This window comes from Sinohyriopsis cumingii, chromosome 1, assembly GCF_028554795.1.
Source record: "Sinohyriopsis cumingii isolate HCF-2022 chromosome 1, ASM2855479v2, whole genome shotgun sequence".
Lineage (NCBI taxonomy): Eukaryota > Metazoa > Mollusca > Bivalvia > Unionida > Unionidae > Sinohyriopsis > Sinohyriopsis cumingii.
The window spans coordinates 127,556,734-127,582,569 of NC_142961.1; the positions used below are offsets into that span (position 1 = coordinate 127,556,734).

General features: G+C 35.6%; 1 protein-coding gene across 1 annotated transcript in view; it reads right to left on the reverse strand.

The window, feature by feature from the left end:
- The window catches only part of LOC149807838 (uncharacterized), a 118,183-nt gene that overhangs the window by 89,069 nt on the left and 3,278 nt on the right, over positions 1-25,836 (reverse strand). Inside the window, exons 2-3 of the mRNA XM_089971347.1 lie at positions 17,485-17,724; positions 5,474-5,674 (exon numbers count right to left, since the gene is read on the reverse strand). Of these exons, the coding sequence (XP_089827473.1) occupies positions 5,474-5,660 (187 nt within the window). The 5' untranslated portion in view covers positions 5,661-5,674; positions 17,485-17,724. The remainder of the gene's footprint in view (positions 1-5,473; positions 5,675-17,484; positions 17,725-25,836) is intronic.

Consider the following 25,836-nt stretch of genomic DNA (forward strand, 5'->3'; position numbering starts at 1 on the left):
TGTTGCTGCCTGTAATGCTTCTCACTATGCCAGTGATCAAACCAATGACAAAGTCAATACTCACTATATCTGTCTGATGCAAGTAAAATATAAATTAATCCAACATCAACATCAGTAACTGCAACTCATGATTATAATAAGATTTATTAAGAAAAATATGTAAAAAAAAAATAGAATATACACTAAATTTGACATTATTATTGAATCTATGTATGGGTATAATGAATGTATATAACCTTTTTTAAGAAATATTTATGCCCATAAAGGCAACGTGTAAATTTGACAAGATTTGACCACAGACAGATTAGGAAACTACCTTCAACCAACAAATCTCATAAAAATACAATTTAACAATGGTAGTAAAAATGCGAGTCCATATATTTACGAATATGTGTATACTTTATTTGCAAAATAATAAGAATTAAGAATGATATTTCCTCAAGTAGTTAGTATAGGACTTCCTTTAGATAAAGAAACACGTGTTATGTTGTCAAGGTAGTCTGCGGAATATTTTCAGGTAAATTACATTTATCTGATACTGCCGTTTCAGTCTTGCACAGCATCATAATGTATTTCTCTTGCTGACCCGAATGATACAAAAGTTAGCTGAAACATAATCATGTATTTATACAAAACACAACATGCACATTACATGCAGACTACTATACAGTTTTGCCAGCAATGTGAGTGAATATATACACCACTCAGTGTGTTATTTTATTTCCTTCGCAAGCAATGCAATAGGACTGCATTGCGAGCAACATTTGTAATCCAACTAGTATATTGGCACTTATCAAATTGAAGCATTCCGGAAAACACTTTACTACCTTTATACAGATTTCGTATTTAATTAATGTTAATGTTTAATTTATATCCTGTGTTATTAGCAGACGATCGGTGATTTAACTGGAAAGAGTAATGCTTACACCTAAACTAGTTTAACATAACCTGGAACAACATCACTATTCCAAATCATAGTGGCACGAACTACAAAGACAGTAAGAAATTCAGTGTTGTTGGTTCCTATAAAATACATTAATAAATATTGAAAACTTGATTTGTACAATAATTACGGACCTGCGCGACATACTTCGCAAGCAAATCCAGAAAAATTAAATGGATTGGAAACACTTCTTTCCACAATTTAACGATGAGCTACATAAGAACGTATATCAATAATGATTTAGAATATATGTGATTGTCATTTCCTGAGTTCAAGTTTCTAGCATGAATAATATAATAATCTGAAGCTAGAATGAAAGTTAGTGAAAAGCAAAACCGAACGTAAATCGATTTTCAGGAACGATCTAGTAAAGTTCCGCTGGCATAAATAACCCATATTAAATCATAATACATTCTAAAGAGTACAAACATAACTAGCAACCTAATTAGCATCATGTCACGTTCATGTTTAAATTAAACTCTCATAGTAAATTATACTGCGCTTTAAATAGGAAAATCGTACTTTAAGGCAGATGCCTTTGCTAATATGGATACAAAATGAGACCTAAAATTGGATATTACAATTTTTGCAATTATTGCGAGTTATTTTGCTATTGAATATCAAATATAAAGGATAATGACATGTAAAATGATGAAATATTTAGTTATCTACTGCCAGCTTGTACCTTTCAATGATAGATAAACTGTCTACCAGGGAATACACGTTAAGGTTGATGAGAATTAAGGAGCGTCAGAATAATATAGTTAAGTTATACAACACTAGCAAATCAACATAGGAAAGTAAATAATATATATATATAATGATAGATAGATACTAGTGAATCTGTATTTGTTTTGATAAAAAAAGGCTTGTTTGATCCAAAAACGTGCCTTTTACACCACTGCAATAAACATCTACATGTTATTGTTAAACTTCTCCAATAATCAGCGTATCGACGGCAGATATAAAAATTTCATCGTCGTTTATATACATACATAACTTAACCTTACATTTATTTTTATATTACACTCGATCAAATCGTTCATCTTAATTTTGTAAAGCGCGTACTTACTATTAACAGAATATACTTTTTATCAATCAGTCATGGTCAAAAGTTATTTTCGTGCATTTATCTTGACTGATCGGATCATGAATGTTTTTAAATCATTCTGATAGTATGGTCTTTAGATGGTCGAGTATCTTAAAATATTTTTAAACATCTGATCGAATCAAAGAAAGTTTAAGTTTATCGAATCCGCCCTTGAACCAGACACAATATATTTCATCAATGATGTTAACAGTCAAAATGTCGGTCAACATACTTTCAATATTTCTCGTATTAGGTCGTCCATATTATTTTAACACCACGGAGAGACGATGGTATTTGATCGGGTAATTGTTTATAATTTCATACAGCTGTTTTACAAGCACTTTGTTGTTTAAAATCGCGGTTCAGATTTCATGCCAGGTGCTGTTAGTGCAACGCCAACTTCTGATATCAACAGAAACGGATTCAATGCGGCCGCGGTTGAAGCAATTTCGGAGGTGTCAAAGTAACTGGAGTATATAATATCACTCGTAAAATGCGACCGTAATACTTGTAACATTCTTTTACGCATCAACGTTTGCTGTGATAGTATTTGAAATACTGAGTGACCTCATCTCGTTCATTTTTGAATAGCGCTTTTGAAACATGGTTGAAGTCGTTGACTTGTCATTTAATTATTTTTTATTGTATAGTAAAATATGTAGTCCCAGCAACTGAATCAAGATGTATACAAACTATTTCGTTGTGAGGATACGACAGAAAATCTCTGTACTTATCATATACCTCAGAATATGTATATTTGTATCTTTCATCTGATAATGCATCACCTTTCCTTAATCAACTATATGAATTGAAACTTAAATTTATTTCTGTCGTTTTTATTATTTATTTTACTGGATTAGCATACAATTTTCTTTTTCATGAATAAATCCGATTACTAAACTTATATCATTATGTTTATAATTGTTAAGTACAAAATGTTGCCTAAGAATTTTATATGCGGTTCCAAAATTTCGTAACATTATTTTCTTCCATAAAATTCTGTGATTTTTATTTTATTTTTTATAAGGCGGTGTAAATATTTTTCTATTTCCTTAGACAAATATGTTATTTGTAATTGTCTTTAGTAATATCATACTGTGATAAGTTATACGTGAAACTTTCTAGGTCATCAATTTCATTAAAATATAAGTTTTGTTTCATAGTCATCATACAATTCGATTTTAAAATCAAGTTCTTTAATTACGTTCAGTGATTTGTTGAAAATAACCTTATCAAAATCGACAATGTCACACACCAGCTCGTTTATAGGAATAATATATGCTTTTGTCAGAAGCTCAGCATCATATATATCACCAACAACGTTAAGTAAAGTGTTTTCACCAGGATAGTCAATACCAAATTACGCAATATTCTGAGTTTAGCAAAAATGTCTCTCAGACATTTAATATTTGTTAATATTCCTTTTCTTGTTTCAGCTAGTTTTCCAAGTTCATCTTTAATTCATTTTACTCGTTCTTGTCTCAGTTTATTATCACCATAAAATTTGCTTCTATCAAATTTGATCTGTAAATCAGCAACACATTTTCCTTGCTTAGCTCAGGCGATATATTTAACATATTTTCAATTTGTTCTTGTCTTTCACGGCAATCATCAGGATGACAATACTTACCAATAATATCAAAAGTGTTTATAGCATTGTGTAGTTCAGGACCTCTCATACCATTTCCTCGTACAAAATTATTTTCTTCTAAAGTTAGCTCTAAATTGCTAGTGATAAATGATTATATTGTAATATTTTTCACTTCATTGATCACATTTGCTGCGCTTCATCAGCACTATATGGATCGAGTTAATCAACATTATCTTAAAATTCCTTTGTGATTCTAATACTTGCTGGGTCTGGTTTTGTCATTTTTTAAATACCCATACATTAAATCGCAATGACCTATAATAGGTCATGGATTGAAACCCACGAAACATTGTCAGACCAGGAAATGGATTTACGCCTTTGTTATTAATATTCTAAAATAACTGTACTTATTTGCCGACGATGCATTGCTAACGTGAATTCTCGACTTATTGATACATAACCACCAGATGCAGTACACAAAGCTGTCCAAATTGTTTTGTCAGTAGATCATTTTAATCGCCATCAATAAGTTCGTCCAAACGTTTGCTTTTAATCTGCCCCGCTGGACATTTTATCTTTAACCAGCAGTTTGTGGTTTCCCCGTTTGTTGTCCTTTCTGACCCACCTGATATCGCGTTGTTATACGCTAATGCATAATTCGGATAATTACCAGGAAGTTGTGTAGAAGCTCTCGTAACAAATCCCAAACGATTATCAGTCGCGTCTATAAGGTGAGGTATGTAACCGACGTTGTTATTACCTCGTTTTATAGCACAACTATTTGCCAGGAATTTGTGAACATACTGCTTGCTTAAAAGATTTTCAGCATTAATATGAACTTAGCTTGATGTTATATTATTACTGCCCCTGTCAATTGAACCTGTAAAAATTTCACCCGATTTCTGTACATATGCGGCATCAACGGCACTTGATACAACAATAATTGCACTTATTTTGGGACTCTCGACGAACAATTTATTTGTAAGATCTGATTGATTAACTGGATTGTACAATCCCGTTATCTTGTTTGCGCCCAAGTAACATTGGCCGGTCGAAAATCTGTTGGAAGACCTGTTACTTAAGCACCATTGAACAACGTCAGGTTACCCACCATCATGTCGCCTGCCTTATTAACTTTTTTCTCATAAACAGAGTTTAGTTGATTCAGACTCGTCCCCTGACTCGGATTCTAATTTGCAGGTGGATAGTCTTATTTTAAATTTATTATTTGTCGTCTGTTCGTTGGTATTTTACCGGTCATAGTTTCGCCTGGGCAACGACAATTTGATATGTTCCACGTATTTCATCCCTAGATAATAATATATCTCGTATTGAGATTCGGTTGAGGATAATCAGTTTCTAGATTTACGATCTAGTTGTTTGACACGTCAACATTGCAGGTAATTGTTACTCCCAACAACAGAATGTGTTAACATCAACGCTGTTCAACAATTGAGAAAAGTAACCGCCTGTGTCACATTCACATTCGGCGGTGGATAATCAGTTTCTAAATGTATTATTCGTTGACCTGACATATTGAAGTTGCCAGTCATTACGTCATAGGTGAATTTTAGATCAACCATAAATATATATATATATATATATATATATATATATATATATATATATATATATATATATACATACATACATACATACATACATACATATTATATGTAATCATCAGCACAATATGATTGGGAAATTAAGTTTTGTGACAAGTTCACTTTTTTCCAATATCAAGGTTGCAAAGCGTAAGGTTTAAGAGCACATTTGAACCTGAAAAATCAGAGATTTAAATTACCATTGTGCTAGAAACAAAATAACAAATGAACAAGATAAATCTTACCAGCTAGCACTTCTACTTCACAAAGACATATTGCAGCATGTCCCATACTGAGCTCTATTTTGATTCCCTTAAATTTCATGCTGCTTAGGACAGGTATTGTGATAGTCCCAGTCATTGAAGAATTAGGGTTATCAATAATAACGAAGCTGTCATTGTTCAGTTTGCCCTTTGTAACAAAGCCACTCATCCAATCAATATTATCTGAAAATGTATACAAATATAAATCTTGTGCGTATCTGTTACATGTAAGCCTATGTATGTACGTATGTATGTATGTATGTTTGTATGTATGTATGTATGCATGTATGTATGCATGCATGTATGTATGTATGTATGTATGTATGTATGTATGTATGTATGTATGTATGTATGTATGTATGTATGTATGTATGTATGTATGTATGCATCCAGGTATGCAGGCATTAATGTAGTCGGTATGATTTACCCATAAGCATGACAAATATAAATCATGGACAGATACATTATTTGCGTTGTGAACAATTTGATAAGCCAGTATGCAAACATTTCTTCTGGATATATATATATATATATATATATATATATATATATATATATATATATATATATATCTGTCTGTGTGTGTGTGTGTGTGTGTGTGTGTGTGTGTGTTTGTAGTGAGAGAGAGAGAGAGAGAGAGAATTTATGGTTAGAGTCAGTTTTTTCCATATCTCACATGGAAAAAATCGTACGCCATCATTGGTTTTTGTGAATTGATTTACTCTCGACATATTTAGGTCAGTATTATTGAGGGCAACAAGACAACGTATATGTGAATACATTTTATTTAAATTGGAAACATAGCATTAGCGGTTTCGTATATATCCCAACATTGTAGACTTATGTCATGGGGTTGATATGCTAACAATTCATATATTTTTAATATCACTATTGGTTATATATTTCTGTCCTGAATGTTGGCTAATTCGTTTTTGCAAAGTGGTATTAAGTCGACACAATAGGAGTGCCAATACTCAAGCTGACATCTGTTTTGTCATTAAACAGCGACGTGCACTATGGCGATTGATTACATTAATGTACGTGCATGCTTAATGATGTCGCCTTTTTCAGTTTTTGTCATGACCATTTTCCATAACAAAAAAAAATGAAAAGCTAATGACTGTCCACACTCCACTTAGCAAAAAGCTTTCCCATGGAAAAAGGTGCTGAACATTAACTGGAAATGTGCCAACCACCACAACGTGACTGAACATACGATTTGAATCAATCTTGTGGAGGAATGACTTAAAACGTAAATTAAGGAAGTTTACTAGTGGCTACAGTAAACAGTCATGATCAATTTGGTCCAAATGAAAAAATCAACCTGTCCTGTTGTAGTCTTATCAAAATGACAGACAGTCAATCTTTCACTCGTTCGCATTTTTGCGACAACATTTACCAAAAGTAAATGCATCTAATTTATTATTATTATTATTATTATTATTATTATTATTATTATTATTATTATGATGATGATGATGATGATTATTATTATTATTAGTAGTAGTAGTATTTGTAGTAGTAGCAATATTAGTAGGAGCAGTAGTAGTATTAGAAGCAGTTGTATTAGTAGTGTTGTTATTACTATTTTTATTGTTGTTATAATTGACAAATTTCCTTTAGAACCTATAACTCTACTCATATCTAATTTTATTCAGCAAGTCATGAAGAAAAGTTGATTTTACGTCACTGTGTTTCCGTGATATGTCCACAAATGGGATTTTGGGCAAAGTGCTATGGTTCTCAGTGTGATTGACAAGATGTACATTTATTTATTTTTGTTACAAAGTGTGCTTATTTTTACATATCTTATTCTAAATTCCCAATATTGATTTTCACATGTTGGTTAAAACATCCTAATCTAATTTGTTTTTTAGACTATGCAACATTGATAACGTGTGGGAGGTGTAATGATTTCGATATGTTGACTAAAAAAAAGAGCCAATAGTATTTGTAAAATAATGTTTTCACTGATTAATCAAGGAATTTGCCTCACATTGTTTCTCACCAGCAGTCTTACGTTTATATTATTTATTTTACCTAATAAAATTCGTTTGCGTGTCCCCAACATGATATAAACATTTCAGGATCGAATCACAGTCTCAAGAAAGTGTGTTAAACATAATTCATGACACGTCTATCCTAGGGTTTTGTGCACAATATTTAATAATCAAATATGTCGCAATACGGTAGCTGATAAATATGCCACACATAATTATTTGAGATGTAATACTGTCTTAAACAACCTCCGATTCTAACTAGTATCACAAAGGCAAGACATACTGGAAAAATTAACACTTGCATAAGATTCGCATCCAACCGCTAAGCCGCGTCGTAAAACGGCAGCGCAGTTACATATCAAGGTTCCTACTGTGGCCAAGCCGGCCGAAATCGTAAAGGTGGTCAATAATTATCAAGAACGTCATAGTATCAAGCTGAAGCTTCCTCGTATGTTACTGAACAAGTTCAAGTCCCAGGGTAGAAATTGCAGAAGCGCGTTTGCGAGTTTCAATATTATTGGGATTATGCTCCATGTGCTTACCAAAACAAGGCACCCACGCCGTGATGTTTTTCTAAGACATGACTCCTGTAAGCAAATAAGCGGTGAATGCTCCAAATGACTATACCTCCATCTCCATGAAAAATATTTTTGTTGTGGACTTTACTTTCTGGTAGGTTCCAAGCATGATTTTTAAAGCATATAGCATCGATCTGTTGCACGTCCACTTGGAGTTCTACCAAAATCATCACACGAACTTGAAAGTGGCAATCGAACGGACCTGAACATTAGCACTAACCTAGACCCTAGAACAAAGCCTAACCCAAATTCAAAATTAATCCATAACTTTCTCCAGCCCTACAAGCTGATCCCGAGCAAATAATAAAACAAGAAGATGAAATGCAAAAACAAAAGCAAGAACACAGAAACAAAGACATACTAAGAAGACCTCAACTCCAGGTGAACTCTCGAGGGAAGACAACCAGTTCACCGTTCATGGGAAGACGTCATTTGCCAGCCTTAATCCAGAATCAATCTGTTAGGTTGCTAAGAGCTGGCTAAATAGGTGGATAGTGAAAAGAAACCAGGGAAAACAGGAGGAGGTATCGCTAGACCTAATGACCAAGAATACTGTGGATTGGTCGAAAATATTGGTGGTGTCAGTAACAAGGAGCCACAATTGATTAATGGGTTTGCATCCATTTTTTCATCCATCGCTTCCCAAAGAAATGTTTAACCCTGATACGTTTCTCCCGTTGATGCACAAACTCGCTGAAAGTATCAATGATGGATGCATCACCAAACCGATGATGAGTTATTCTGCGCTTATAGTTCTAAATTAAATCAACGTTGCCATCCATCGTGTCGCTGTAAATACAAAACCGAGCATTACCTCAGTGTTTACCATTTCGTCAAAACAGACAAGACTTGATAGTGGTTTTCTCTACTCCCATCCCTGCAAGGGGAATCCAGCACGATTCTTTATGTCGTACTAGTATCGTTTCGTGAGTAGTTCAGTTCCACTAATATTGTTGTGTGGCTTTTCGTAGCTCTGGTGTGAATAACTTGCTACAGTTCTCGGCACAGTGTGTTCAAGACGGTGTCTGACACATAGTTGGACGTTACGTGCGCGTTTACGACACTGACACAATGAAGAGATCAGAAGAAGGATAGTGTTGATGGCAGTAATTTCCATATGCAAACATGAGCATACACTCTTCGCTGCAATCTCCATCAAATATGCGCAAGATGCGTCTTACATCGTACGGTTGACGCTGAGAATATCGGTTTTCCTGAACAGGAATGCGATTTCCAATAACAACCGAATCTTACGCACGAAACTGGAGGGATCAGATACCTTGTCGTGTCAGATATTGTCAGAATCACTACGACGATGCAGGTTAATCTGACACCTGGCGGTGGAAGCTCAGCTTCAAGAATTGTCACAACTCAGGGCTCTATAATGTTTGAGTTCTCCATGAATGGGGCCCGCGAAAACTTATTTCGATTACTCCAATGAAGCCACTGGATCGTCCATGCCATAATATATAGTTCACAGACTCATCAACTGTGCTTGCGACCTTGTCCTCTCTAAATTGCACCAATCACTAAAATATCTGAAATAAAAGCCACTGACAGCATCAAAACCGCTTCTGTGTATAAATGGAAAATCTTGGATTGCATGTTCAATCGATTCACAATTCCAACGATATCTCTGTTTGGTAATGTCGTCAATGAAGACGCCCAGCAACGGAGGCTGAATCAGTGATTGCAAACCTGACAACGGAAGGCGGATTTTGTTAGTGGGCTTGATCTTTGCATGAGCGGTGAACCGTCAAAACGGCCCGTAATGAAAATAAAACTGTACAAGTGATTGCTAACTCAAGGATTCACCAGGCACAGTACTTTCCATGGTTCGCATGCGATGGTAGAGTGTTTCATTGCTATTCAAATCCGGCTAGGTACATCGGGCGATAAAAAGGGGAATTGCATGTGTAGGACAAACATAGGTTTCCTGATGAAATTGCCACGACGATTCTAGGCCAGATCCAGCGACGATTATGGGATTTGGGCTAACAGTCTATGAATGTTCATAAGGGCTCAATGAATTATGTTCATTATGAAAAGCGTTTTAAGTATAAACCTGGCCAAGTGGCTTTTCTAAACCGGCAAACGGTTGGTTTGTCTGTCCCCTGTGGTTGTGGGTTGTGAGTGCCGCTAACCTATACATAAACTCCAATTTCAACTTTTGATTTTCACAGCGTCGAGGATATTTTCGCGGATGCAAGTTAAGTTACGGCACTATGTCGGTGAACAATTGTAATTTACTCGTAATGTCAAAGTAAAACTTTTCGAAGTGTTCTTATATGTGCTGAACTTGAAAATAAGATTCCCTGCACGTGGGATGATCATCAATTTTGATTCAACCAGAGGACCTGGATCACGTTACGTTGCTGCGTAGTTAGTCCGGAATGATTGTGCCCGTAGACGATAGAGACGTTTATTACTATTTTGTTCAATTACGTCGCTGCAAACATGGATGGATGGCCCATTAGCGGACATGTTGTTAATGCAGTGCATGCACTAGAGCGTATACAACACCAAAAGCAGATCTTGATTGTACATTGTACATTGTCAATTCAAAACTGCGCTCGATAGTATAATAATTACCTATTGATATTTAGGGATGCTAGACCGCAGCCACCTGACCAGACCGTGATGCGGATCTGACAGCCGGATTGTTGCCCACGTGGACTCGAGCGTCCTTGTGAATTTCCAAAATCGAACTGAAAATTTAAACATCAAACGTTGATATAAACGATGATGTTTTCTAGCCGCAAAGAGCATGCCCAACTTATAAAGAACAAGGGACTTAGTCACGCTACATATCAACTGCATTTGTCAAAACAAAATTCGATACTGCCAGCACAGAAAAGACCCAACACAGGGTTGTTAAAGGTCGCACATTTAACTTCAATTAAACCGTGTATAAAACTGCTTACTCATTCAGGACAAGATTTAAAACAAGGATAACTTAATAAATTAAGGTCGAATAGTTTATATTGTTGTGAATGAAGTTGATAAATCTAAATATTGCAGGTTAATGGTTTGCATGTCTTGATGGTATGTAAATAAGTACGTAACATACAGTGTTCTGGAACCAAAGAGGTCTATACCACCATGGAAACAGAGTCCTCCTCTCCCTCATGTGCGCACTTGCTGCACAAACGCTTCGAAGCACTCCGTCTCCTTTGGCGCATTCTGCTGCATTCATTCATCCGTTTTATGGAAAGGGTGGCAGTTGGTCCTATTCTAAATCAGGGCCGAGGTCTTTTGGATAGACTTCAAGCAATTCGCATGTTTCTGCGAGCTCGAAATTAAACACGATTTTGTTGTAGAGTTTGCATAGTACTGTGCATCTTTCGTGGGTTATCATATGTACGAAAGGGAGTACTCTCATATGCTGTTTGTCTTGTCCAAGACTGTATCTTCGACATCATACGGTATTATCTAAGAAATGATCGATTGAAAACACCAGATAAATTGCTTGTGTAGTCGATGGAAAAGAATTTTTATTCTTTGGTGATTAGCCGTTGTTCAAAGTCTGGCAAACACAGCTGCATTGTTTCCATAAGGATTTATGACAAATCCACCTTTGCTATAAATACAGAATCCGCAAGTTCACTCTAATCGATTTTGTTCTGCGAATCACCTGATATTCAAGCTCGTCGGTTCTGTTGTCTCGATTGTGGATCATACTGTACATTCACTGTTAAGAAGACCAACTGTGTGCAACATACGAACTATTGGGTGGGCATTTCGGTTTGCTGCAATGGTTTTCTGCACCGCACCCAGAATACACGAAGACACACCCTTCGGAATCAAACATAAATTGTTGTAATTTGTAGTACATGTGTGTTTCGTACTGTTGCCTGGTACTGTGAAGTATTTTTAATGCATTGTATTTGCTTTGAAATCTCCATGTTTCGTCTCCATGTTCGAATTTGACCTTTTGCTTAAGTGTTTGTGTTTGGTTTTGATTTTCTCTGTCGATGTATTACTTTATCGAATACATGCTGCAAATGGTGCAAAAATATGGTAGCCAGAAGTAAGGGTAGTGCTTTCTTAAATTAGCATTTAAGACAAAAGTAAGTGGAACCCGTGTACTATTTAATACTAATAGGCCACGGGTTGTATATAGTTTGTGGCTTCCTTCTTACAATAAGTAAATGTCATGGGGGTTATAATCTGTGATGGGTGTTGAACTAAAAGATCCCTAATCCCTCATTTCTTCTTCAGTACGGAACATGCAATGAAGGCATTTTCGAGAAGTTGTTGATCTTATTAGTATGCATTGTTTGCAAATGAGATAAACTTATGGAACAAGAAAGACACGATTTAGCTGATTTGGATCACGAAACATAAACTATTTAAAGCGGAAGAAAGACTTCAGGTATTAGGTGGATGAAATGATACTGGTGACATTCGAAACCGAATTTAACACCGAATTTGGTTATTTTTAAATTTTCAGAAGAAAGGACAGGTTGCATTTTACGTCGGAAAACATTTTATTTGTCAGCTTGTATAATTAGAGACATGAAATATGAACATTGCCTTTGAGACTTTGTAGGAATCAACTACTAATCTTCCTGTTCCGGGGGAATATGATTTGTGGCTGAGCTGAGACAATGAATTATCTACCATTTTCAAAATTCAAGGCATGGGCATTAATCAACTAATCTGTAATCACAATTTTAGTGGCAGAAAGTAACGTTTCTATAGTATTTGAGCGATTTATTTTGGCACATTTTACTATCATGTCTTTTGACGCGTTCACGCCGAAGTAAAAGCCATGGAAAGAGGCGGTGCCGTTTCCAAACGCAGAAAAGGTGGTTTATCGGCCATCATGGTAAATATATACATGATTGGACATACATCTATCTGGTTTATGTATGTGACTGATTAGCTTATATTAAATATATTATACTGATACACTTAGGGGTCGGGATTGGTTTGTAAAAAAAAATCTTTAGGATGAGGATGGGTTTACATATTAAAATGGATCGAAGTCATATTTGCATTGCGCACGCGCTGAGCGCACGTTCGTAATATTGATCATTCTTGACGTAAATGGATTTAACATTTCAAGTATACTGACATAAAAAATTACAACAAATTAATAAAAGTTATGTTTAAACGGATGTAGATGCATACAAGTAAGCCAGGAAATGCATACTAAATATAACAAAATTGTTATAATTAAAGACATGAATGAGCCATATAATGTCAATATTATTTAGTTGTTATGCTGATGTTGGTGGTAAATAATTGAATATATGCATTATGTTAGTGATAATTATGTACAAGAGGTTTATATGCGTGATACAAACAGAACACAAAAATAACATTTGTTATCAACTATACAGTTTAGTTGCAAGGAAGTGACATATATAGGTTAGGCCTGGACTAATTTATTTAGTTGGCGGGGTATGGGTCATGCTGCGTGATAAAAGGACGCACACACGTATCTATAAAGTTGTGAACGCTGGTTCTTACATAGCTATTTTGACTCATCCTGATTTATGGAGCATGTCACATGCGTTTTATATTTGTCACTAGCTGACTTTACTATACTTAGACAACGATTACTACACCACAGACGTAATGTAGTATGTAAGATTTGATGAGAACTATGAATATAATATGCATGGAAAAAGGGTATCATACAGTCTAAACAATTTAAGCCGTATTAAGATTTTTAAAGACGAATACTATTGTCATTTGAGACCAATTTTCAAAGGATATGTTTTACAAAAGAATGTGTTTTACAAAACCTCCATTGATTATTGACAATTGTTAGAAGCATTCCATGCATTTTTTGTCGTTAAACTTACTTTTCAAAACAAGCTAATACCCGTGCACGAAGATGCTTGAAAAATACTAACAGGAACAGGCTAATAAAATGGAAGAAGACATATTAGACAAAACCATGCACCAAACCAAAGAGGATGAACAAAATACCTCGTTAACCACTTGAGATCTTATTTCATAAATATTTGTTCTCGATGTTATCTTCCTTTGTATTGTATTTCTTATCGTGGATACCATTTTAGATTGCAAATAAAACTAATTACTGGTCCTACCGCCGGTGACTAACAAGCCTAACTGCAGACAACTACAATTTACACTTGCCTTGTTTAATCCGGAAAATGCTTCGACACGGACATTTATTGGCGTAAATTATCTGGACAAATAAAGTATACATTTAAGAAAATTGTTTTCACCATATACTTCCTTGAATTCGCAAGTGTGTGCAAAGGTTAGGATGTATCCCTGCGTAACGATATTAACCGAAGCACACGTACAGTGATGAAAGTTTCGTTACAATATGTAACTTAACTTATATATAGTTAAGCAGTGCTGAGATGCAAGACGGAGATGGAATTCGCTGTGGATGCCACCAATTTCGATTTTTACTATTATTTCTTTATAAAATGTAGGAAATCAACATAACAATTAATTGAGGGTATAATAAAGGTTGAATTGTTTTCTTTTTTGTACCCTCTGTCTCTTTTCATTACTTGTCGTTACTATTTAATCTTTGTTGATGTTTTGTTCCAGCTTAGCAGTGAAATAAAACGTCTTCTACAGTGCAGAGTGTATTTGTGTATATGCGACTTTGAACTACTTTGTGAGAGTTAGCAAGTAGCACTGCTTGATTTGTGCACTCGTGTGCAGTGGGATTCCTTGTATTGTGGTCTAATTGCCTGTAATAGAAATGGTGCAGACAGGTCTTCCTATATGGGGACGATGGCAGCCTTACTGAACATAATGATATTTCTACTCCATGTAAATTTATGTTAATGTTGACATTATTGTACTGTTTAATGGAAGTTTTTGAACTTTCTTGGCAGCAGCGATTAACGAGGCTTTCAGAAACACAAGCAGATTTTGTTATTCTCCTTTCATTACAGTGTTTGAATGATGTCAGGATATTGTATGTACGTTAAGTTATGTCATTAAACAACAACGCTGTAACAACATTCCAGCAAGTTCTCATAATCACCTTATCACAACGTTATATGTCAACGATGCCACAACCTTAGTGCAACGTTGCTGCAGCGATAAAGCAACGTTAACCAATTAGCCGACAGTGTGGTTGAAGCATAATGATTGTATCTGATATCATGCCCAAACGTTTTATTACGTAAATGCCATATAAATAAAAATTGTTGACTGCATTAACAAAAATAACTTTTGCTCCAAATATGACATGCTGGATAAAGTAGATGCTAAAAACAAAATTGTATTCACTAAATTGTCGTGGAATGTAATGATACAATGCAAAATGGTTTGAGTTTTGCGGTTGATTTTTATCAAAGAAGTAATATTTTGTTTCTAAATATGACAAAGAAGAAGAAACTAATCTAACCAAATTAGATTATAACAAATTTTGAACTTTCAAACAATCAGTAGAATTCATTGCGTAAAGGTGGAGGAGCAACGATTCGATGGAAAATATTTGGTTTGTGTTTTAGAAAATACGCGAAAATTGTTTGACGATCAGCATGTCATTCTGGGAAAACAGAAAATAAACGATGTAATTGATTCCTTGACCGATACCAGAATAACTAAAATTTAACTATAGCGGCACATTCGTTCGAATCGTGTTTTAGCAACATTTAGTATACCTAGCATGGATACAAATTTTGCGATATATTGCTGTATGATAGCCGAACGAGCTTTTTCTCATGCACGTTTAATGCTATTTGTTCATGTTGATGATGTTACCTAATAATTATCAGACCATAATCAATGTATTTACTGATATGATGTACGAATATAAAAACTATCTGGAGCATCGGATAATTTAAATTCTTTTCATCTCATGTTTCTTGACTACTTGCAAACTTTGTTTTTGCTTTTTCTATTGTAAACGATTGTTGTAACATTGACCCTCACAACTCACAAAATGGCAACCATGAGAACTCCAGAAGTTGTTGTTATTCATGTGTTGTAAACCAGCAATTTCATCAATGGGATTGTTACAGGTCTCCTAAATCAAAACCGCATCCTTTTTGTACACTTGGATACAAAATGTACCACTAGTCCGAATTATATCGCCACAAGCTTGTACTAAATAATTAACATATCAGCCATTTGGATAGCTTAAGCTGTGCAAATCATTCCAATAGTTTTTTCTTTAAATATGAGTTCCCTCGTTATTAAATTTAACTAAGAATAAATTTTACAATTATAATTGTTTTTTCTGGCAAATGAATACTCATTCTAGGATTGGAAATTTGTATTGTCGTCTTACATATTAAGCTAATATTCTTTTTTTTGATTTGCATATGTTAATTACTTTTGTCCCTGTTGACTTATGACACTACTACTAATATATTAGTGCCTAGGTATATACAAAAAGGGCTTTACTGTCATCTGCTGTAATCACTTACAATCATCACAATGCATGCATCTTTGTTTAGTTAGTAACCATGACTTGCTTTATTATTGCTGTATCGCACAGTTTTGTCATAACCAGACAACACACTACCATATATATTTGGTACCTTTCAAGACAACTATAATCGCATTTCCTACGTGATTGACGTTCGATATGTGCATTTACCCTTTACGTTGGAAATGCACGAATATTTCCTCCTTCTTCTCACATATGTAACATGTAACACGCACATGTAACATTTATATCAGCTACCCTTCCATCCTTAACATCCTCTGAAAACACTTCATTGATACAGGACGAGACTAGGAGATCATTATATTCTTAGGCTTTGTTTAAGAAATAAAATCGAATTTGTACCACGGCCAGTCAGAAGTGACCTTTTAGAAGTAAAGTTATTTATGACTAGTCAAAGCAAAGCCATATCTCACAACCAAGACCTCTGGTAGCTCAAGAGTTCCAAGGCTGATATCTAAAGCTAACATTCATATAAACCTAACCTACGCCAGATACACACTTTGTTAACGTTAAACACGATTTCAGGAAAGATGTACAACATAAATTCATTCAGAGCTTATTCAGATATAAAAAAAATTAGGCCCCACATCCGCATCTTAAATTACTTTTTCCGAAAGTTTATTGTTTTGTTCTTTCTTGCAGATACATATCCGTGCTTATTTCACCGAAAAGGTTCTCAGTGCATTGAAATTAGCGCTGACAAGAAAGTTCGGCTGAATCTTATGTTTAGATGTAAAGAGTGTATGTGTAACAGATGTATGTGAAGTATTTCATTTAAACGGTTTAAATGATATGCATCTAAAAAACTGGTTGATGGTTTCTTCACAGTTTGTACGTCTTTAACAGTGGATGAGATACCCTCAATTGGGAACGTGTTTTATTGTGCTTGATGCACTGATGTTTTGTGGGAAATATGGGCTAGGGTATGACGTTTCTCAAGTGTGCGGGGTAATCATATTTGTATTAACAAGAATTCATTTGCAGACGTTGTTGAAAGCAAATGATACAAACCATCGGTTCTCTGGTAAATAATAATTTTTAAGACTTTGTAAAGATTCAGCAGATCCACTTCCCACCACGCACTGCGACTAGTTAAATCTGTGTGACTGCATCCGTCATCCCTGAAACTGGTATTTGTATTACCATCAACAGCTAGGGATGCGTCATAGGGATACCAAGATGTATCGCCATGGTCTTTTCTGCCAATGTAGGTAGATGATTGGGTAGCTGGTTTGCCATATGCAATGTTCACTATAATACAAGTACAGAAAAAAAGATTTAGCTCCAGGCGTACCTTTCAAATTATACGATAAAGATTATGAAGTTAATTATACTCTAAGGGACAAAATTTAAATTATAATAATTCATGTTTGGCTTTAAAGAAGTTATTCTTTGGTAAACATTATGATTTCGCTGAATACTGTCCTGTAAATTCAACATGAATACACAAGGGCAGTTCAAACTAATCTAAAAGTGTGCATAGTTCAACAAGGGAGAGGAAACGGTGTTTTCGAAAGAAATATAATCACTAAAATATGCCATACTTTTGTGTGCTGGATATGTTTTGCGTTTGTTAAGTCAATGCATGGCCAGTAAGCGGTCCATAAGAGCACATAAGCAAACCGATTTTGATCGCGACAATTATTGGCGATTTTTGTACCCTTTCAATATACAATTGCGTATCCAGAATATGTATCACTAGCAAACTGTAAGGTAGCACTCAAAAAGTTTCAAAAAGAACTAAAGTATCTGTAGGAGATTTGTGATAATACTGAAGCTGTATGCGAACTTAAACGAAACACGTGTCTTCTTTTTTTGACGTGATGGTGATACACAAACATGTAATCGGTGTGCTATACACGAGTCCTTTGTTAATTTTAGCAAAAGAAATACAATGTCACATACCAAAAGAGATATATGTAACTTCGAGTGGATATTATCATAAGTATTTTTTAGTTTCATTGTAGATAAAATGCCGTTTCGAAATTTTATTTTTGTAGGAAAGCTTCATATATCTTGGGAGGACACTTACAATTTCTGAATAGACATAAGAAATACTTCAGAAAGAATCGGGTTAAAATTAGAACTTCACTATCCCACGCGAAGATCTGACAGCGATCGCATATGAGTCATGTTCTGGTGAATTTCAATTAACTAATCGAAATGCAGCTTTCAGACATTTGACAACGAATCAAATCGGTCTGCACATGTTGATGTTCCTCGGTCACACTGTTCAGTCTCCAAATCCGGCAGAGATAAGACATCGTCTTATTGGCTGATGTAACTAACGATTATGGTAATAATATAGGTCACCAGAACATGACTGCTAAGCGGTCGTTGTCAGATATTCACGAGGACATTGGAAATCTGCTTTTAATTAGATTGAGTACACGAGTAAAGTGAAAATAACGAAATAAGACAATTGGCAAAACACGAATGATATTCCAAAATATTTTCACTTCAAGAATTAAATGTTTCCTTACATCTACTCAATAAAGGAATATATTTTTGTCATATTGCATAAGATTAAAAACATCGATTTATATGGCCATAGTCAATGCGATTACCGCATCGATACATTAAGTTTGGAAGTTTAACACTTTTTAGGGCAGCTACCATTAATGATTTAACTTGCATATATAATGCTTAAAATTGTGTATTTTGTCAAAATGATGGCTGTTTTGATTAGAATATGAAGACCTTATATGCACAAACAGTTTGTTCTCAGACTGATACAAATAATATTCTTGGTGTAGGGATAATGTCGTATCGACATATTTCAGAGTGTAACAGCTTTTAATCAAATGATTCCAAGGGACGTATATTTATTTAATATGTTTTGGGTTCATACTTTATTTAGATATCCACTCAAACTTTAATTTATGTACTGCCTTAGCAAAGTTACAATTTCGATCGGTAACAAACGCAACAAAGTAACATACATTGTTACTTAATTGTAGTTTTCAATAAACACTTCTGAAGACAGCAAACATAGTCCTAGAAATGGAAATGCAGGTATGAATATCATGAATAATGGTAGACATAATTCATAAGCGCGGAAAATGAGGTAGTTCCAAATGTGACATCGCAAGTGTGAGGATATTATTTACTTCCACTTTAATGTATGTACACCTAATTCCCTGAAAGTAGATTAGAATTAATCGATATTATTACATTTTGAAATAAGCAGTGATGAAAAGAAAGGGAACAAAATGTCAAAATAAGAACTGTGAATTTATATTGTCTTTCATAAATCCCATTATAATAAAGTGATTGACTAGTTGTATACACTATATGACGTACTTTTACTTGTAATTGTGTAATTAATTGTACATTAATTGTAATTAATGTACAATTAATGCACATCCACTAGTGCATCAAAGTGTCAAGCAAATCTTTGTAACAGTTTCGCATTCGCTCAAACGACTTGCAATTCAACTCGAACACAATTTATATTCATTCATCAATGACGTGTTGGCTGTCATGGAGAATCAGTCCGATCTGAAATCTTAAATACATTGTAAGACCATACTCTGACGATAGCACGACTTTGCGCACCTGGTAACTCTACAAGTGCATAGAGATAACGAACATACTTGCCCCTGAGTGACTGTAACGATGGCAGCTGTGGGACCATTTTCTGAGCAATTGTAACATTAGTTTGTCCTATCTCATTGGCCAGTTTTAATCGGATGACGCGTGTGACTTTGTTTCAGTGTGGCCATAACTAATTGAAGTCGTGCTGTCCTGCTATTTGTTTTCATGTTTATTTACATCAGTACAAGTTACTTTTAATAAGAACGTCCAGGTGTAATATTGGATTTCATACCAACTTTGACGAATCGTCTTGCAATTCCTTCACCAACTACTATTCCAGCAATCGCATATTAGTTATGCTTACCGTGTATGCATATTGCTTGATACATTAAAGACAAGGTCATCTCTGTAACAAGCAGCATACTATCGATTCACCCGTGCTTCACCAGGCTGTGCTTGTTTGTAAGAATTGAGTTGTATATCGAGTCGTGTACCATGTCCACAGTAACTGTATATCTGAATTAGTTTTTCACCGGGATATTTATTCCATGATGTTTATGGTAACTTTGTAATGCAGAGCTATATCGCCGCCGTCTTTCTAAACCAGACTGTGTACGACCTGAGGATCTCAAAAATTTAAACAACAGTGCACCATATCAAACGCAAGTTAGAACGGTCGCTGCTTGTATATTACGTGTTTGAACTCGAGCAGGATTTGTGGTAATTGATTTAGCACGGCATCGAACACAACTATATAGACATCATTATGTTATATGCTGTCTCATTTTTTGGTATCAGGAACATGGAAATTCGTATATGATTTAAGAGATTTTTTTAATCGTTGACTTCTCCGCGCAGGCAACACTAAAATCTTCCAAGCTTGGTGATGGGACCGTAACCTCGTCTTTTTTCTCACACGCAGTATGTGCGCTAATTATTGGTTCAGTTGGACCTGATGATCACTGTGCAGTCTCGTTTTAAACGATTTTAAACCGCTGCCGTGTATTTTGTTTTCTTCTCATCGATAAAGCACCTCCTATTAGCAATGTGGATGCAAAGGAAAACATTGCTGTAGTGAAAAGCGGTGTGGTTCTTGACAATCAAGTCAATCCAGCACAACCGTTTTCACGATGCCGACACACAACACCGATGTCATCTATTTGACTCAACACCACGCATGTTCCAAAAGTGATTCAGGAGATCTGTGTGATGTTTATGATGTATGAAATATCTGCAAATGATGTCGTAGACGAGGATGAGAAGAGACGATATGGAGTCATTCCTTGACAAAACGGGTCAATTCCTAATGTTAGTGCAGGTCATAAAAGTGTCAAAGATATGTTTCAGTCGCGTTGTAAAACAGGAGATGCCTCTCGTTGGACTTTGAGCAAACATTTGCACCGCTGATGAAGCTAACAAGAAAACTGACGAAAGTGCGGAGGATATTAAAGCGGTAGCCCGGGCACCAGCGAAACAAGTAGCACTGTGAACGGTAACAGAAGACGAATCTGATCTAGTTCATACAATAACTACGTTCATTAAGGATATCAATAAAGCTACAATAGTGACCGTAGAAGAGATAGCTGGGCTAACTGAAACAGAAGAAGAGTCGGGACCAAATAGCTAAGCATGCCAACGATATAAAAAGAGCAAAAGGAACAGATGTGAAGACTAGTGCGCGCTTTCAAGCGGAAACGGCTAAATTCAACGAAAATGTTCAAGAGAGGCCTATGTACATTCTACTAGAAAAAAAAGCAACCGAAGACAAACCAATGTTAAAGGAAGAGAAATATACAGACTGTAGAGAACTATTACAGTAGGAAATCTATGATGATTCAATACGATATGGCTCCTGACTGCCTAAGAAAAAACCGTTACCGAATATAGGTTGGAGTATAAATTACTAGCAAATACGAATCGTGCTAACATTGAAAAAACGTGCTTATATGACTATGCAAGGAGTGAACTGGGCAAAAACAGATTAAGCAGCAAAGATCTTATGTGGCCTGAGAATGAAAAGCTTATAAACCTATACCGACGCCTGGGGGAAAGAAAAGCAAAACCATATATAGCCACTGTTCACCAAAGTTTTATAGCGGCTATGAAACGAATATATGTTAAACCGCCTAAGCAATCCGCTGTGCCTGCTAATGAGCCACCCAAAGAGACAAATTGTTCTCCGCCACCAACTAAACGACATAATGAAATGGGCTGCGAGAATTTCAGAAGGTACTAGCAATTTGTTGAACAATGTAAAGGTCTTGGTGGGTGTCCGACTATAATGACCTTGCTCACTGAGTTGATTCACTTGTGGGGTTAGTCCATGCAGGCAACAATGTACCAGAAATCGTTAATGAAGTTACATCGGTTTGCTATCAACCGATGACTTCATGGACAGAAAAACGTAACTCGCGCTAATACATGAAAATTGTTGAATATATCATTAATGTATGTTACTAAGATAACGATGACGAATTATGAAATAGGTTGTTCTAAATACAATTTACAGCTTTACTTCAATCATTACAATTTCATCAACGACACTAGAATTCGCTGAGACTTTTACTGCACCGTTACTGCTGGCGAATTACGAACACTTTACATCGCACTTGCGTCGCTCCGAGTATGTTACATTTGGCTTGACATCTGGTCACAAGCGTCTGATAGTCTGCCAGTAAAAATTCCATTTGTGTATTCAGGAGATACCTGGCCATCTGGAATGATATTAAAGTTTCTGCCGGGGCTCAGGACGTTTAATTGATCAACGTTGAAATTATGTAAAGAATTATAATGGTGACCGATAAAGACTGTAGGTACTAGTGAGTCCACACTGGGTTACGTCATTGCATAAAACTCCAAAAGTTACCCGCTTGATATTGTTTTGTCATCAATAACATCAGCTTTTAGGTTTTTCTGACGTCATTTCAGCTGATCAACGAGTTTTCAGTGTGGAATTTCATATTGAGCCTGGCACTGTAATTATTTCATCAGAGATGCAGATAAATTTAACTTATGGCGCTATTAGTGTCATATAGGAAGAAAGGTCTGAAGAAACATGAACATTTGTTCACCGTTATATTCTGTTTGGGTTTTCAATCAATTACGCATGTAGCCCCCGTGTATCTTCCATGTCATACTAATCGGTTACAATACATTCGTTTTGGGGCCCCGACTGGCCGAGTGGTCTAAAGCGCTCTCCGTCACTGATCACTGTCATCTCACCTCTGTCTGTGTGCGTTCGAGTCTCGAGATCGGCCTATATGGACATGTGAGAAAGCTTGCCAGTAGCTTCTCGTGGGTCAGTGGTTCCTTCTGGGGTTTTCCCGGGTTCTTGCTTCACCAATAATACTGACTGATGAAACATGGCATTAAAGCCTACAACATCAAAAACAAAAACAACAACATATTCATTTTATTTTTTTGGGATCAAGACTGGCAAGTATTTGATCGGCTACATGAAACATTGGCGACAAAACTGTACATAAGCGATCGACCTGACATTTACTATAAGAACAAGTGACACCCGTACGTGTAGCTTCGCAAAATAAATATTTAACGCAACATATCGTGTAAATGATATTATGTGTTGCGTTGATTGTTTGCAGGCGCACCAAAGGTACCCAGGGCTTTGACCTAGCGCGATGCACCAGTTGCTAAATAAGTTGCAGAGTATGTCGTTGATCATATCAACAGTTCTCTTGTGGATCGGATACACCAGTTGGGATCACAAGTGGATGGTGAAGCGAGTACCAATCGTTTCAGGTAAAATAGCACAAACAGAGACTGTGTCCGCTGCAGTTCCTGAAACCATTTATGAATCCTCTCAGCAACGATTGTCAGATTCAGAGATTGCAAATATTCTAATGGGACGTAGACTGAACGACAAGCAGTGGCGCAAATGTTTTGGACAAGATCAGTAATGTATATGTGGAAACTTTTTTTTTTCATCGCGGAGCTTGCGGGAAAACGTATAAAGACTGATGGTACCTATTATTCTGTCAATATCAAAGATTTGATTGTTTAACAACGTAATCATAACGTTATTCAACAGTGCACGTTATTCTATCGAAAGTAATTAAATCGAATCAATTCGTGAGAACGTTGATGTTCTAACGACACATATTGGACTTCCCAGATACAACGAGGTTTACAGGAGATCAGCTTAAAAATTTTGATTTTTATCAGGAAACATTTCATAACGCCGACTTTCAAACGCAATCACTTTGGCGACCTATAAGCTTTGCAAACAATATAGATGCAGATTTATGAGCGGTAGTTGTAGGCATTAACCACTTTTGTAACTGTTGATTTGCTCGGCGCAGTGGAACCATATTACGAATGTCGTGTGCAATACATCGATGTCACATATTCGATTTTTGCAGAGATTTTCGCAAGGTTATTTTTGGAACTATACATACAGTCACTTTAACCCGCAAGAACAACTCAAGCGATCAATTTTGGCGTTGTGCAGCTACTGAAAATGCTAGAGTAGTATTATAATTATTAACATTGTGGGTGCCTGTGATATTTAATTCAAGTCGCGGAATACTATCGGGCGGAGGTCTTCGATTACAGGGTCGAATAAGATCACGCCGTTGATTTAATCTTGATTTAATCGCGATGGCGACATTAGCCAAATGTTTCGGTGGTGTCTTTATCAAATGTGGACAGGTATCGAACGTGGATATCGATCTTCCTAATTATTTCGTGTGTACGGTAGCAACATCGTTGATAGCTGAAGATGAAATTCAGTTTAAAGCATTCCTCATCAATCCAACATGCTTCGTACCAGTCTTTGATGTTTGTTTTTAACATTAGATTTATTACATACGTAATGGATTCTGACCGCGGTGATGAGGTTGCAGAATTTCCAACGGGGTGATCAACCAATTAACAGCATATGCTAACATTGATGGTAATTTTATCCCACTTATACACCAATATTTTGCTTTACAACTTCAATTGTAACATACCCTCTATACATTGAGATATAATCTTGCCAAGCACCAAATATAAATTGAGCCTTGCGATGTACCAATACCATCCCAAGGACATCTTGGAATGACTGACTGCATTAGCACGTGAATATAGACTAACTGTTTCCGCATATATTGTTTCTTTTATAACGATGAAGTGGAATTAGTAGCTGTATCCACCCCGGTTATGTTTTCAGTTATTTGTTTAAAGCAACATTGACTCGGCAAGCAGCAAAGGAGAAAGCTGGTCGAGTGATGTTCAAGAAGAAGGCACTTCTCCGTATAACAGTTTATGGACAACGACTAGAACGATCGTGTCAGCTATCATTCAGTGACAGTATCAGTACAGTCCTAAATGGAGAGAGTACTAGGCCACTATAATTTATAATCGCCGGAAATTTAAATATTTCCCATCTGATATTTTCTATGATTGCATGACAGTTGTGCTAGTAATATGGAGTCATTGGTTAGAAGTGCGTGTGTGTGTTATGTATATTTGATTAATATATATATATATATATATATATATATATATATATATATATATATATATATATATATATATATATATATATATATATATATCTGATTTAATAGTTTCTAAGTTTTATCAAAATAATGTAGATCTGTTTACTACGAACTCATACTTTTCCAGAAATAAGTTTGACCTTGAATGTTCATTTTAGTAAAGGCATAAGTCTGTCCTGGTTCCCGAGCTTAATCCAAAATTAGTAACAGCCACGTGAACAAGTTTTTATTTATTTATTTTTATTGCGATAATAATACAAGTGAGATCGAGGCTGTATTGAATACGTGACCATAGGCTAGTGAATAGTTTTAGTGAAGTAAA